The 16,435-nt window shown below is 32.6% G+C and overlaps 4 protein-coding genes across 4 annotated transcripts in view; all 4 read right to left on the bottom strand.

Annotated features, from left to right (window-relative positions):
• Positions 1-16,435, bottom strand: part of LOC125839970 (non-specific lipid-transfer protein 2-like) — a 554,062-nt gene that overhangs the window by 250,427 nt on the left and 287,200 nt on the right. The window lies entirely within an intron of this gene.
• Positions 3,313-4,457, bottom strand: LOC125839950 (peroxidase 2-like). The gene is made up of 3 exons (XM_049518912.1): positions 4,245-4,457; positions 3,961-4,155; positions 3,313-3,864 (listed from the first exon to the last, which is right to left on the bottom strand). The coding sequence occupies exons 1-3, from the start codon at positions 4,455-4,457 to the stop codon at positions 3,313-3,315; spliced, it is 960 nt and encodes a 319-aa protein (XP_049374869.1).
• Positions 8,611-10,014, bottom strand: LOC125839958 (cationic peroxidase 1-like). The gene is made up of 3 exons (XM_049518921.1): positions 9,751-10,014; positions 9,462-9,656; positions 8,611-9,361 (listed from the first exon to the last, which is right to left on the bottom strand). Exons 1-3 carry the CDS (start codon positions 9,958-9,960, stop codon positions 8,813-8,815), a joined length of 954 nt encoding a protein of 317 aa, XP_049374878.1. The 5' UTR covers positions 9,961-10,014; the 3' UTR covers positions 8,611-8,812.
• Positions 13,240-14,395, bottom strand: LOC125839951 (cationic peroxidase 1-like). The gene is made up of 3 exons (XM_049518913.1): positions 14,183-14,395; positions 13,888-14,082; positions 13,240-13,791 (listed from the first exon to the last, which is right to left on the bottom strand). The coding sequence occupies exons 1-3, from the start codon at positions 14,393-14,395 to the stop codon at positions 13,240-13,242; spliced, it is 960 nt and encodes a 319-aa protein (XP_049374870.1).

Here is a 16,435-nt window from a genome sequence, read left to right as displayed (position 1 = left end):
TCCTCAGTTGCCTAGCACGAAACGTTCTTAAATTAGTTAAATATAAACTTCAAATCCAAGAATATTAGTTTTATATATATATATATATTCAAGTTTTAATAAGTTCAAGTTCCAATTCAAGTTCATATCTAATTTCTAAACTTATTTAGTTATATATTCAAACTAATTAGTTCCAAGTTCAAGTTCTAATTTCAAGTTCATATTCCTAATTAAGTTCAATTTATAGTAAATTCAAGTTATAATTAATTATAAGTTCTAATTAAGTTGTAATTCAAATCCCTAAAATTTCAAATTCAAACTAGCTAGCTAGTGTCCAAAATTCAAACTATTAATTAGTCCTAAAATATCAAATATAATTCAAACTATTAGTCCTAAATTCCAAATTCAAACTAGTCTTAAAATCACAAATTGAAAGTACTCCTAGAATTCAAAAATCAAACTATAGTGCTAAAATTTCAAATTCAAACTATTAGTAGTCCTAAAATCTCAATAATAATTCAAACTAGTCTTAAATTCAAACTAGTCTTAAAATCACAAATTCAAACTAGTCCTAAAATTCCAAAATCTAACTAGTGCTAAAATCCTAAATTCAAACAACTCCTTAAATACCCTAATTCAACAGACCACACGTAGAGGATTATTGGAACTTCATTTAAACAAACAAAGGATCGAATATGCAATAGTGATGAAACTAGATCAAACAGAACATAAAAGCTCAAATTCTCGAAATATTCAACTCATAATAGCCAGAGATGTAATGAAAAGCTAAAAATAACTTTTAGATTAAAACTTACTAGCCTAATGATGACTCCTCTTTTTTATCATCATCTCTCTCTTCTATTTCTCATCGTTCTACCATGCCTTGTGTTCCTCCTACTGTAAGACCTATTAGGCAGTCCACTAGGCCTCATAAGAAGCCTGGATATATATCAGACTACATTTGTAATGCAATATATCTCACTGATCTCGCTCAGTCCTGTTTTACCTCTTCAATTTAACCTCATATATACCCTTTCTGTACCTAATCAGCAGACTCGTAACAGTACTTTAAATATTACTGAACCTACCAATTTTGCATAGGCTGCAATGCACCCTGGCTGGCAGCAGGCAATGACATCTGAATTTTCAGCCTTAGAGGTTAATAAGACTTGGGAAGTAATTGTTTTACCTAAGTATAAGAAGGCCCTACCTTGTAAGTGGGTCTACAAAGTAAAGCAAAGGTCAGATGGGTCCTTGGAAAGGTTGAAGGCACGTTTAGTTGTAAGAGGTGATATTCAGAGAGAAGGGGTAGATTTTCATGAGACTTTCACTCTCGTCGTTAAAATGACCACTATTAGGTGCATTTTAACCATTGCTATGAAGAAAGGTTGGCATATTAATATCTCAGTTGGATGTTAATAATGCATTTTTGCATGGTGATTTACAAGAAGTATTCATGAGGTTTCCTCTTGGTATAAGTGGTCCAAGTCCTCATCATGTGTGCAAACTTAATAAGTCTTTGTATGGCCTGAGGCAAGCCTCACGCCAGTGGTATGCTAAGTTCACTTCAGCCCTGGACTATAAAGGTTTTTCATCTTCACTAAATGATTATTTTTTGTTTGTTAAGAAGGATGGTCCTTTTATCTCAATAGTTGCAATATATGTAGATGATATCATTTTGACAGGAAACAACTCCAATGAACTTGACCAGCTTAAGTCTTTCCTTGATAATGAATTTAAGATAAGCTTGAGATTCTCAGAGAACCATATGGACTAATTATAACTCAGCAGAAGTATACTATGGAACTTCTATCTGAATATGACTGTTCACATCATCTTCCAGTTGCTTCTTCACCATTCGATCCTACAGTCAAGTTGTCTTCTACTTTAGGCGAACCATTGTTTGATGCTACTTCATACAAAAGGTTAATAGGTAAGTTAAATTACCTGACTCATAGCTGGCCTGATATATGTTTTGCGGTCCAGCATCTATCCCAGTTTATGCAAGAGCCTCGATCTCCTCATTTCATTGCAGCCCTTCGAGTACTTCTCTATTTGAAGATTAATCCTGCTCAAGGTCTACTCATATATCGGGAGATTCTTCTCTACAATTAGTTGCTTATTGCGATGCAGATTGGGGTTCTTGTTTGGACACTCGCAGATTTGTTAGTGGTTATTTTGTAACTCTTGGAGGCTCTCCCATTTCATGGAAGTCTAAGAAACAACTCTCCGTCTCTCTGTCTTTAGCGGAAGCTGAATATCGTTCTATGCGGTGGGTTGCATGTGAGCTGACTTGGCTCAATCGACTTCTTCTTGATCTTAGTTATCCACCGGAGCTTCCCATTCCTGTTCATTCTGATAGTCAATCAACAATTCACATTGCCCGAAACCCCATCTTTCATGAGAGAACCAAGCATGTGGAGCTCGACTGCCATTTTGTCAGGCAACAATTCCTTGCTGGTCTCATTTCACTCTCTTATGTACCAGTCTCCTCCCAGCTTGCCGATCTTTTTACTAAGGCACTATTTGGACCTTCTCATCACACCATTCTTCCCAAGTTGGGTCTCTCTGCATTGCCCTCCAACTTGGGGAGGGGAGGGGGTGATGAAAATGGTGTTTCGTCGATCTCACAAAAGAACAAAGAATTGGAGAAGATGAAGTCTAAAGAAATGAGGGAAACATTTCAAATGTTAGGGCAAAATTCAGATGAAATATTTTTTCCCTCTTCTGTTAGCAATGGACACCTGTCCTCTCAGGCCTCACAAATTAATGTGTGTTGGAACTCATCTCAGCCATCAAATCAAATGCAATCACAACCCTTGATCACAAACTTGGATACTTGGAATATGGTTAGAGTTTATTAAGCAAAACCCAATAGAGATAGCACACATGTACATAATATTTTGTATTTTTGATTTACTTTACTGTGTAAATACAGTTATAAATACATCATCAAATAATCAATGCAATCATCAGAAAATTTCCAATTCAAGTCTCTTTAATTTCCGTCTTTCAATTTCAAGTGTATTTCTGATTTCTGCATTTATTTTTCTGCAATTTCCTATAAACCATAGAGAAGATATAACTTATACAACTTAATTATTAATTTCGTAATCTATTTATCGGAACAACTTGGAAGATATTCAATCTACTTATTAAATATGAAAAGGAATTCGTTCATTCAAAACATTATCTTGATTCACTCGCCAAATGAATACAACAAGATCCAATTTCTTGGAAAATTAACTTATCAAAGGCTACAAATGAATAAAAATCACAACTACAATTGCAAATAACCAAATTCTTGAAACACACTTGATTTCACTAGCAACATTAGTTCACTTTTCTGCAGTCGACACGAATCTGGCCTTGATTTCCGGTCAATAGTTTGATATTACCCATCTTAATCATAGACTTAGCAAAATCTTTCGAAAAAGTCCTTAGGTTCATACTATAGGTTTTAACAAGCTCATCAGTCTCTCCTCCACTAAAGAGTGCTTGATCGGAATGCAAAAGCCCTTTCTTGGAAACCAAGTTACTGAAATATTTGGAGTCGAAAAGAGCAGATGTAGGATCAAGGGAAGCAAGATTGGAATCACCACCACTACGCGGACAATTTGCTTGACGTTGACTTGCAAAGGTGGAGTCGATGTTGTTAATCTCATTGTAGATGCGATTCCTAAAGGTGGAACATTGAGCAAACCCTAGAGTGTGGGCACCGGAGAGTGCAACGAGGTCTTCCTCATCCAAACCTTGCTTCTTAAAGTTGTTGATAAGTGCAGGTAAGTCCATCAACGGTGTTGGAATGTCATTATTAGCAGTAGTTCTACTTGCTGTAGTCGAATCCCTTCTTCCTAGTTCCACTTCCCATGTTGGTCCATGTAACTGTATGTGTCAATAATGTAACAAAATATTAGTTCACTAAATTAACTTTAGCTTATACTCCTATATTTATTAGTGGAATAAATGAGTAATACGCACCGCAACTACGGAGTCACGAGCTGCAACAGCCAAGATGTCCGCACAAGATACAACTGGACGTCCACATACTCTATCAACCTCCGATTTAATTCTATCGATCACCTCAAATCCTCTAGCAGAATTGTTATTAGGACGAGCAGTCTTTTCACTGTCAATAGTAGCCGTTTGATCAAGAAGAATGGAAGCGTCACAACCCTGCATTTATTACAATAATAATTAGTAACAACATCTCAAGCAATTACCAAACATATTAACTAGGTAGGAGAGAAAGAAATTAAACTGACGTTAACGAAACAATCATGAAAATGTAATCGTAGCAAAGAAGCACCCATTCGCCTCTCTTGGCTGACTGCATCCTCAACAACCCTTCTAATGGTTGGTAAAGCTTGGGGACAAATATCATCATAGAAATCATCTGACAAATCCGAAAAAGCGATACTTGCTAGACTAAACATGACTAACATATGAAGAAAGAGGAAGCTATAACTTGAAGCCATTTCCCGGCAAAAAGAACTTTTTCTATTGTGATTTTTTTGGCGAGTTCGGTCAGGAGGAACAAAAGAGAGATGCTTTCTATCAGTCAAAAGCAGATATCGCCGGTATATAGAGTCTATGAAGTTGTACACTTGTTTGATGTGTTTATGATTTTGTGATTATGAGACTAAAATGAAGGCTGTATTTATAGATGAAAAAATTATTACTGTTGACTACAGTAACACGACAACAGTTGTAGGTTTAGCAACTCTCACAAGAATGAGCAACACTTTTGACAATTTCTAGTTAAGAAAAAAAATTTAATTTTCTGGTACGTTGAATCAATACATGCACGAAATGTTCAGACAAAGTAAATTTTAATTTGAGTGGGTCGTCAGTCTTATAATTAAAAGACTATCAGTTTTGACTTGGCAAAATAAACTCTCCACAACCATCACCTGAGGTGAAAGCCTGACTGGATGAATTCTATCAAAATAAATAAATTACAATCAACTATAATATTTTTTTATATTAAATCTATCACCTTAAAAAATTAAAATAATTCCTATTCACAAATATTTGGTTATAATTTTATAAATCGATTAATTAATTACGAAAATAAAAATAACTCTTTTAATTTCTAAATTACCCTTTGGAGTAAATAAGAACTTGATATAGTTTCAATACTAGCTATTTTCGATGGAGCGGTGAATTGCATAACAAATTTAATTAATTAGTACCAAAAACCTCCTCTAGGTGAAAAGTCAAGAGATTAAAAAAAACTAAAATTGATTTATTAATAATAGGGAAACGGTCAAATATACATCCGAACTATAGTAAATAGTATGAAGATACCCTCGTTATACTTTTTTGGGACATTGATCCCCATGCCGTTCAAAAACTAGAGCATATATACCCTTTATATTAACGGACATACACGTGTCATTAGCTTATTCACCGCCTGGATATTTATTAAATATCAGATTGATGGATAAGATTGCGCCACGTGTCCCTATTTAGTCTTCCATTAGAGTGAAGGACATATATGCTCTAGTTTTTTTACGGCAGGAGCACCAATGTCCCAAAAATATGACTGAGGGTATCTGCATACCATTTACGATAGTACGGAGATATATTTATCCTTTTTCCGCTTAATAATATTATGAGCAACTACCAACTCCAAATTTCGAGAAAAAGTCAAAATATAAAAAAGATAAATAACAACTCAACGTGGATTATATCTAGAAAAAATTTCATATCACCGTTAGCAACATGCAAGTAATTAATTTATATATAATGATGGTAACCATTGGATAACATTGATCATAATTGATGAAGGTCTTTATTAGTTCATTAAAGAATAGAGTGGATACTTTCCTTTGGTCTAGTTTATTATTGGCTCATTCATTAATTATTATTTATATGGTACGTTAATTCAATATTAATCAATTAATGGCCCATGGCCATAACGTGTCTCATCGAAAAATCTTTTAAACAAAATATTGATGAAGAGAAGATATGTGACAAAGTAGATCAACAACTATGTTTGAATAATACGTTTATGTCTCTTTTAATTTGTTTATACTGATTCTGTATAATGAAATTTGTATTAATTGAACTTGGTCAGAATGTAGCAAAATTATCTCCTTTTGTCAAAATTATAGTATATAGTTTCATTAGTACTACTTTCATCCCGTATATATACCAAAAATAGATATTTACTTTTATTTGTTCAATTTTAAAAAAAAAAATTAAAAAAAACTATCGCTTAATTTCTAATGTATTCTTCTTATTAACTATAATTATTTTTCAAAGCATTTCTCAAAGTATTTAACTTATGAGTATATTCAAAAAATGATAGTATAATAAAATTATCATTTTGTTTAATTGTTTGATTTGCTTCTTAAAGGTATACCAGATACGGGCAAATAAAATAATGGAGAGAGGGAGTAGTTGTTATCTGAATTTTTAGGAGAATACAATCTAGCCTCCTTAATTAGAGTTGGTGTTGGGATATGATTCAGGTGCTACTTCTATATATGATATGATATTGAAGGTCAAATTAGTCCACCAGGCCTATAATATTATCAATTTGCTTATTGCTCATTTTAATATTGAAGAGAATACAATAAATATAATGGAAAAGAAGAAAATTTTATGGTAGAAGCTAGCAATTAATTAATGAGCAACTTTTACATATAGCAAACGCAAAAATCATATTTGTATGCTATAACTATAGTTTGCATAATTGCGCTCCATAGCAAACTTTATGTTTGCTATGGCTATTTCTCTATACATATATACAAAAGAAGCTAGCTATTTCGCTATACATATATACAAAAGAAGCAATTGTATAATCTGTTTCGGTATACATATACAAAAGAATCAATTGAATAATTTGTGTTTGTATAAAGCGAGAAAGAGAGAAAGACAAAAGAGAACTGGGCAGGAGAATATTTGTATTGTATAATTATAAGTGTATAGGACGAAGATATATGTATTTGCATGTGTATATACAATTTTCTCTTGCTTTATACAAACAGAAACACAATTATACATTTCTATTTGTATAAAGTGAGAGAGGCGAGGGAGAGACTGGCGAGTGAGATCTGGAGAATGGCGAGCGAGATCTGGGAGAGGGGAGAGAGAGGAACGAAAATATATGTATATATACAATTTTCTCTCGCTTTATACAAACACAAAAGCATTTTATACATTTGTGTTTGTATAAAAGTGAGAGAGGCGAGGGAGAGACTGCCGAGAGTGGTGAGCGAAATTCACCAGGGAGAGAGGCGAAATAGCAACAATTTACTATGGGGTACAATAATTAAATCAAACTGTGGTTATGATATTTAATTTTAATTAATTGTTTGCTATTATATACAATTTCCCCACACTGAATTAAAGTGTCGATTCTCCAATTGGGGATATTTTAATAAAAAATAAATAAATATATTTTCTACAAAGAAAATTGCAGCAAGCTACTTCTCCCTTTATGAACAACAGTACATTTAAAAAAATTTAACTCGTATATAATGTATATTGACTGTACAAATTTGTTATACAAGTCACTCTGAGAGTAGTTAAGAATAGCTATTCCTTTTTTTTTCTTTTTAAATTAAATTTGCCTTGGGTAGCAAGGGATTTGATTTGAACTCTTACCTCGTAAATTAGAAGGTAAAAGGTATATATAAATCAAAGAGAAAGGGGACAAAACTTTTTTTTTTTTATAACTTATGTAAATAATTTATTTGTGTTATAATATATTTGTCAAACAATTTTAAAGATAGTGTTATTATTTAGTTTTGATGATTTGACAAACAATGGGATCTGATAAGGGGATCTAATCTCATGTGAGAATGGTGCTCCTGTACGAGAAAAGGACAACTGAAAAAAGTACTTTGCACACTCTGTCATCTGTAGGAGGTGGTGCGCGTCTGGTGCAGAGTGGCAGGGTCGTTGGCCAGTAACATTGCTTCTAGTGTTTTATGTTCATTACATATAAGCTTCATATCAACGGACACAACCTTAGTTTTTACATTCTGAAAGTTCAAAACATAGCAAATGCCATTCTGTCCAGAAATATTCTCCTCAAGAACAACAAGAGACCTAATAGATCTAGAGTTTTCATTGTTCTTAGTTTTTGTAGGTTTATATTTCGGAACTTATTCTTGTAGATCTATTCTTGTGTTACAAAGGAATCAAATCAGTTAGTGTCTTTAACATTGAATCTGTGTTGTAGCTAGAGTTAGTTATGGTGAGTTAGTAAAGTCTAAATCGATTAGAATTAATTGATTTAGTGGGCAACAGAGTTGTTGCTTTGAAACTTGTTAGTAACAGAGTTGCTAAAGTGAGGGGGAAGGGATTTAGAGTTAAATTCCTAGATTGCAAGAGCTTGTAATATGAATCTTTGCTCCTTGATGATAATGGAGTTGAGTTGAGATCCTGTGAGTGCAGGTCATGGTTTTATCCTCCCTTGAGCAAGGGGTTTCCACGTAAACTGCTTGTGTCATTTATTTTAATGCTTTTATTTAAGTTATTGTTCCATCTGAGTCAAGGGACCTGGTCCGTTGACGTATAGTGAATGCATACATTCTAACAATAGTGAACCCCAAATGAAATAACAAGATACAAAACTGACTTGTTATAAGAAATGACAAAAAGAATCCAAACTAGCAAACATCACAATTACAATTTTTTTGGAGAGCTTGACTCCGAATTATTTTGGAGGTATGGTTCGGTCCCTCTTGTGTTTCCACCTTTCTGATGAAATACAACATGTACATTTAGGCGATAGCCTATTAATTTTTAAAAAAATCACACTTACAATTGAAAATAAACAAATTCTTCAAACAATTATTTCATCAGCACTTGTTAATTAGTTCACCTTCCTGCAGTTGACACGAATCTGGCCTCGCTTTCCGGTCAATGGCTTGATATCACCCATCTTAATCATAGACTCAGCAAAATCTTTGGAAAACATTCCTAAGTTTTTACTATATTTCTCAACAAGATCATCGGTCTTTCCTCCACTAAATAGTGCTTGATCAGAATGTAAAAGCCCTTTCTTGGACCTTAAGTCACTAAAATATTTTGAGTCGAAAAGAGCTGGTGTTGGATCAAGTGGAGCAAGATTGGAATCACCTCCACTACGTGGACAATTTGCTTGGCGTTGTCTTCTAAAGGTGGGATCAATGTTAGTCTCATTGTAAATGCGATTCCTGAAGGTGAAACATTGAGCAAACCCTAGTGTATGGGAACCGGAGAGAGCAACGAGGTCTTCCTCATCCAAACCTTGCTTCTTGAAGTTTTTGATAAGTGCAGCTAAGTCCATAAACGGAGTTGGAATATTGTCGTTCGCCGCGGTTCTACTTGCTGTAGTCGAGTCTCTTCTTCCGAGTTTCACTTTCCAACTTGGTCCATGTAGCTGTTCATGTAAAAATATCATGTTAAGAAACAAATTCATAATTAAGCTAGAGAAGTATATATTTATTTTAAGATAATAAGGGAGTAGTAATAATACGTACAGCAACTACAGAGTCACGAGCTGCAACAGCTAAGATGTCAGCACAAGATACAACTGGACGTCCACAAACTTTATCAACCTCTGATTTAATTTTATCAATCACCTCAAATCCTCTAGCTGAATTGTTATTAGCACGAGAAGTCTTTTCACTATTAATAGTAGAAGTTTGATCAAGAAGAATTGAAGCATCACAACCCTGCATTTAGAAAGAAGTAGAAGAATTAATAACGACGTATATATATAGCAACCAAAGTACCAAATATTAAGTGGGAGATAAAAAAGAAACTCACATTAACGAAACAATCATGAAAATGTAAACGTAGCAAAGAAGCACCCATTCGTCTTTCTTTTCTGACTGCATCCTCAACAACCCGTTTAATGGTTGGTAAAGCTTTGGGACAGATATGGTGGTAGAAATCATCGGACAAGTCCGAAAACGCCATGCCTGCTAGAGAAAACATGACTAACACATAAATAAAGAGAAAGCTACGAGAAGCCATTTTTTTTTTAATGAAGTTGTACACTTCTATTTGTTGTTAATGATTATGAGTGATGATATATGAGAGTAATATGTGGATGTATTTATAGGTCAATAAAAATGTCTACGAATGAGCCAACTTTGACAATTTCTAATTAAGAGGACAATTCATGCACGAAATGTTCAGACTATATAATTTATATCAATTATTTTTAATGCAAATTTAGTTGGGGCTGCGTCTCTCGTTTTATGATTAATTAAAATAAAATATAACCTACTACTTATTAGGAAATGTGTAGATTAAAATATATCAATTTTGACTTGACATTTATATAATTGTACGTTGTAGTTTCCACTTTGTGTAGCGGAAGCATTTTTTTAATGATTTTATCTGCTGGATTTTGTGTGTGGTTGGTGTGTGGTGGGGTGGGGGCTGCGGAGGAATATTGCAAAACCAATTGAAATTTTTTAAAATTATTCTCAATTATTTAGGAAAAAACATATATTAATCTATATATTGCATTGAATAGGCCAGTAAAAGGGGGTAAGACATTTTCTACTAGAGTTTCCTGTTTATAACAATGCTCGAATAGAAACTAGTAACTAAAGATAACAAACAATTGAAAGCTAAGGGTGTGTTCGGTTGGTCATATATGTTGAAAAATATTTTTTCTAAGAAAATAAGTTTTTTTTAAAAATGAGTTTTCTAATGAAAGTAGGGAACACAAGTTTTACAAGTGACATTTCACTTAGATTGTGTCCTTTCCATCCTCCAGCAGACCTCATTTCCACCCCCACATTAGCCCCTACCTCCCTACCCTCACCTCTTTTTCTTTTTTTGGTTCATATTAAGTTGTTTCACCCTGAGTTATGAACACTCGAAGGTGATGGGGGTTTGGCTTTGACCCCACCCTATGTATTGATAATTATGGTTACATAAATGGAGTGGATGTGAGCCTTACCTCCACAACACATGACCTCTCGTAGTATTTTTCTGAATTTATATAAATGTTTTAAGGATAATATAATTTTTTGTGCTTATCTATACTAAACACTAAAAAATAAGTAGAAAATTCACTTATTCTCTAAAAACATTTTCCTTTATATCGAACACAACCTAAGAACCACTTTCTACAAGGATATATATATAGCGAAAAGATTTACTTCATGAGAATGGTTATTTAGACTGATATCATATAAGGAAATTGTTAAAGACATATATAACGAAGTAAATATAAATATGTTCTATTTAACAATTTAAATTTATAGATGAAATAATCATATATTGTCAGTATGATATCAGAGCAGGCATCGCTACCCACTGTCCCAAAAAAATAAGGCCGGCATGTGAGCCAAGTGGTGTGTTGATCAAATAAATATGTTCTCTTTCGGATAACCTAAGCTCCCATGAGATATATAGTCATACAATTCGAAAGAGTAATTAAAGAGTTTTGCACATTAATTAATACTAATATTATATTACAAGAAACTACCAACTCTAGATTTGAAAAAGAAAAGGTCAACTTAGCTTCTCTAAGACAAAACAAAAGATAATCAAGAATAGTTGACTGATAAATATCAGAGTTCGTTTTTATTGAATCATTCATTAATTATTTATAAGTTAATTCAATAGTAATCAATCATATGGCACCCTGCCGTACCGCACTCACCAAAACTATTTTTTTAAAAATATATGTTGAAAAAATTATGCAATCAGTAGATCAACAACTATGTTTGAATAATATGTTTGGTGTATCTTTAATTTTGTCAACGTATTAATCAAGGTTTTAATAGTATCACGTTTCTGCATGCATGAACATATATTAATTGGAAAATGAGACTGATGAAAAACTGTACTAAATTGAACTCGCCAGAGAAAATGTCATAAATTTAGCTCCTTAATTATACACTTATTAGTTTTAGTCCTTTAAATATTTAAAAAATTATCAAATAATTCGGTCTTTATCTATTTTTTTATATCAATTACTTAGGTTTATATTAACGAAAATTATGCTTCTGTAATATTAATTTTGAACCTATTTTTTCAGTTGTTTCTATTTCTATGCTACTTTTTCTTCAAATTACTCTTGTGATAAAGATCACAACCTCAACAATTCAAAATAAAATTTATGAAAAAGGAAGATATTAATTATTAGTCCTAATTTTATTCAATAAAGGATAAAATGAAGCATATTATTGTTATTAATGATTTGCTAAAAACAGATTAAACTTGACAAAATTAATTTTTTTTTATCAGCTAAACTAATTAATTGTAGATAATTCCAGAGCCTGTTCTAGACTACTTTTGCTAGAGTACTCCATTGAACTCAATGGTACATCATGTGTGACTTTTTGCTGGATGAAATTATAAGATGCACATCCAATTCGATCTGGATGTAATTATAAGATGCACTTTTAAAATTTGTGGTCTAAATTCTAAAATGAATGATAGAAATTTTTGTGGCCGTAAATCATTTCATTAAGGGTAAAATAGATATTTTATAGTTAAATTGTTACTTTATATAGAAGTGTGTCATTCTTTTTGGGACGGACTAAAAAGGAAAGTAAGTCATATAAATTGAGACAGAGGAAGTAATTTTTTTAGAAAATGTTTTTCATTCACCAACCAAATACCAAAAAATATTTTCTACTCACCAACCAAATATGAGAAAATAAGTTAGAAATTCACTTTTCTAGAAAAATATTTTCCTTCATACCAAACACCCCATAGTTTTGATATTTTTTGATAACTTATGTAAATAGTTTGTTTTATAATATACTTGTCAAACAATTATGAAGATAGTGAACCCCAAATGAAATATTTACAAGATTCAAACTTTAGACAAACAAATTTGAAATTACCACTCACCTCTCAATGGCCTCCAATCAAAACTGACTTATTAAACATTTTATTTAGTTTTTCAAGTGCATATTTAGATAAGTGATACTTATCAAATTTAAAATGTAAACGTTTAAATTAAATTACTTTTAACATGCCTCTTAACGACAGTCCACAGAGAAGAAGAGAAGAGATAGCTTATTCAAATTAATTATTAATTTTGTAATCTACTTATCAAACAACTCGGAAGATAATCAATCTAATTATTAAAAACGAAAAGAGGAGTCCATTCATTCAAAATATTACTATCTTTGTTCACTCGCCACATGAAAACAACAAGATCCAATTTCTTGGAAAATTAATGGCCGAACAATTAACGTAACAAAGGTTACAAATGAATTAAAATCACAACACAATTGAAAAGTAATCAATTTTTTTAAATACTTTACAAGAAGCACGTGCTTAGTTCACTTTCCTGCAATCGACACGAATCTGGCCTTCATTTCCAGTCAATGGCTTGATATTACCCATCTTAATCATAGACTCAGCAAAATCTTTCGAGAAAGTCCTTAGGTTAGTACTATAGGTTTTAACAAGCTCATCAGTCTCTCCTCCACTAAACAATGCTTGATCAGAATGCAATAGCCCTTTCTTGGACACCAAGTTAGTGAAATATTTGGAGTCGAAAAGAGCAGATGTAGGATCAAGGGAAGCAAGATTGGAATCACCACCACTACGCGGACAATTTGCTTGACGTTGACTTGCAAAGGTGGAGTCGATGTTGTTAATCTCATTGTAGATGCGATTCCTAAAGGTGGAACATTGAGCAAACCCTAGAGTGTGGGCACCGGAGAGAGCAACGAGGTCTTCCTCATCCAAACCTTGCTTCTTAAAGTTGTCGATAAGTGCAGGTAAGTCCATCAATGGAGTTGGAATGTCATTATCAGCAGTGGTTCTACTTGCTGTAGTCGAATCCCTTCTTCCTAGTTCCACTTCCCATGTTGGTCCATGTAACTGTATGTGTCAATAATGTAACAAAATATTAGTTCACTAAATTAACTTTAGCTTATACTCCTATATTTATTAGTGGAATAAATGAGTAATACGCACCGCAACTACGGAGTCACGAGCTGCAACAGCCAAGATGTCCGCACAAGATACAACTGGACGTCCACATACTCTATCAACCTCCGATTTAATTCTATCAATCACCTCAAATCCTCTAGCAGAATTGTTATTAGGACGAGCAGTCTTTTCACTGTCAATAGTAGCCGTTTGATCAAGAAGAATGGAAGCGTCACAACCCTGCATTTATTACACAAGATATACATTAGTAACGACAACTCAAGCAATTACCAAAGTACCAAAAATTTAACTAGGTAGGAGAAAAAGAAATTAAACTGACGTTAACGAAACAATCATGAAAATGTAATCGTAGCAAAGAGGCGCCCATTCGCCTCTCTTGGCTGAATGCATCCTCAACAACCCTTCTAATGGTTGGTAAAGCTTGGGGACAAATATCATCATAGAAATCATCTGATAAATCCGAAAAAGTGATGTTTGCTAGACAAAACATGACTAACACATGAAGAAACACCAAGTTATAACTTGAAGCCATTTCCCGGCAAAAAGAACTTTTTCTATTGTGATTTTTTTGGCGAGTTCGGTCAGGAGGGACAAAAGAGATGCTTTCTATCAGTCAAAAGCAGATATCGCCCGTATATAGAGTCTATGAAGTTGTACACTTGTTTGTTGTGTTTATGATTTTGTGATTATGAGACTAAAATGAAGGCTGTATTTATAGATGAAAAAGTTATTACTGTTGACTACAGTAACACGACAACAGTTGTAGGTTTGGCAACTCTCACAAGAATGAGCCACACTTTTGACAATTTCTAGTTAAGAAAACAATTTTTAATTTTCTGGTACGTTGAATCAATACATGCACGAAATGTTCAGACAAAGTAAATGGAGTAATTGGTAATCAATTATTACAAATTTGAGTGGGTCGTCAGTCTTATAATTAAAAGACTATCAGTTTTGACTTGGCAAAATAAACTCTCCACAACCATCACCTGAGGTGAAAGCCTGACTGGATGAATTCTATCAAAATAAATAAATTACAATCAACTAATATTTTTTTTATATTAAATCTATCACCTTAAAAAATTAAAAATAATTCCTATTCAAAAATATTTGGTTATAATTTTACAAATCGATTAATTAATTACGAAAATAAAAATAACTCTTTTAATTTCTAAATTACCCTTTGGAGTAAATAAGAACTTGATATAGTTTCAATACTAGCTATTTTAGATGGAGCGGTTAATTGCATTACGAATTTAATTAATTAGTACCAAAAACCTCCTCTAGGTGAAAATCAAGAGATTAAAAAAAACTAAAATTGATTTATTAATAATAGGGAAACGGTCAAATATACATCCGAACTATAGTAAATAGTATGAAGATACCCTCGTTATACTTTTTTGGGACATTGATGCCCATGCCGTTCAAAAACTAGAGCATATATACCCTTCATATTAACGGACATACACGTGTCATTATCTTATTCACCGCCTGGATATTTATTAAATATCGGATTGATGGATAAGATTGCGCCACGTGTCCCTATTTAGTCTTCCATTAGAGTGAAGGACATATATGTTCTAGTTTTTTGACGGCAGGAGCACCAATGTCCCAAAATTATGACTGAGGGTATCTGCATACCATTTACGATAGTACGGAGATATATTTATCCTTTTTCCCTTAATAATATTATGAGCAACTACCAACTCCAAATTTCGAGAAAAAGTCAAAATATAAAAAGATGAATAACAACTCAACGTGGACTATATCTAGAAAAAATCTCATATCACCGTTAACAACATGCAAGTAATTAAGTTATATATAATGATGGTAACCATTGGATAACATTGATCATAATTGATGAAGGTCTTTATTAGTTCATTAAAGAATAGAGTGGATACTTTCCTTTGGTCTAGTTTATTATTGGCTCATTCATTAATTATTATTTATATGGTACGTTAATTCAATATTAATCAATTAATGGCCCATGGCCATAACGTGTCTCATCGAAAAATCTTTTAAACAAAATATTGATGAAGAGAAGATATGTGACAAAGTAAATCAACAACTATGTTTGATAATACGTTTATGTCTCTTTTAATTTGTTTATACTGATTCTGTATAATGAAATTTGTATTAATTGAACTTGGTCAGAATGTAGCAAAATTATCTCCTTTTGTTAAAATTATAGTATATAGTTTCATTAGTACTACTTTCATCCCGTATATATACCAAAAATAGATATTTACTTTTATTTGTTCAATTTTAAAAAAATTTTAAAAAAAACTATCGCTTAATTTCTAATGTATTCTTCTTATTAACTATAATTATTTTTCAAAGCATTTCTCAAAGTATTTAACTTATGAGTATATTCAAAAAATGATAGTATAATAAAATTATCATTTTGTTTAATTGTTTGATTTGCTTCTTAAAGGTATACCAAGTTGATACGGACAAAGAAAATAATGGAGAGAGGGAGTAGTTGTTATCTGAATTTTTAGGAGAATACAATCTAGCCTCCTTAATTAGAGTTGGTGTTGGGATATGATTCAGGTGCTACTTCTATAGATGA

This window comes from Solanum verrucosum, unplaced genomic scaffold (genome assembly GCF_900185275.1).
Source record: "Solanum verrucosum unplaced genomic scaffold, falcon-dt-bn FXZP01000177.1, whole genome shotgun sequence".
In the NCBI taxonomy this organism is placed as follows: domain Eukaryota; kingdom Viridiplantae; phylum Streptophyta; class Magnoliopsida; order Solanales; family Solanaceae; genus Solanum; species Solanum verrucosum.
This window is presented reverse-complemented; position numbering and strand designations above follow the sequence as displayed.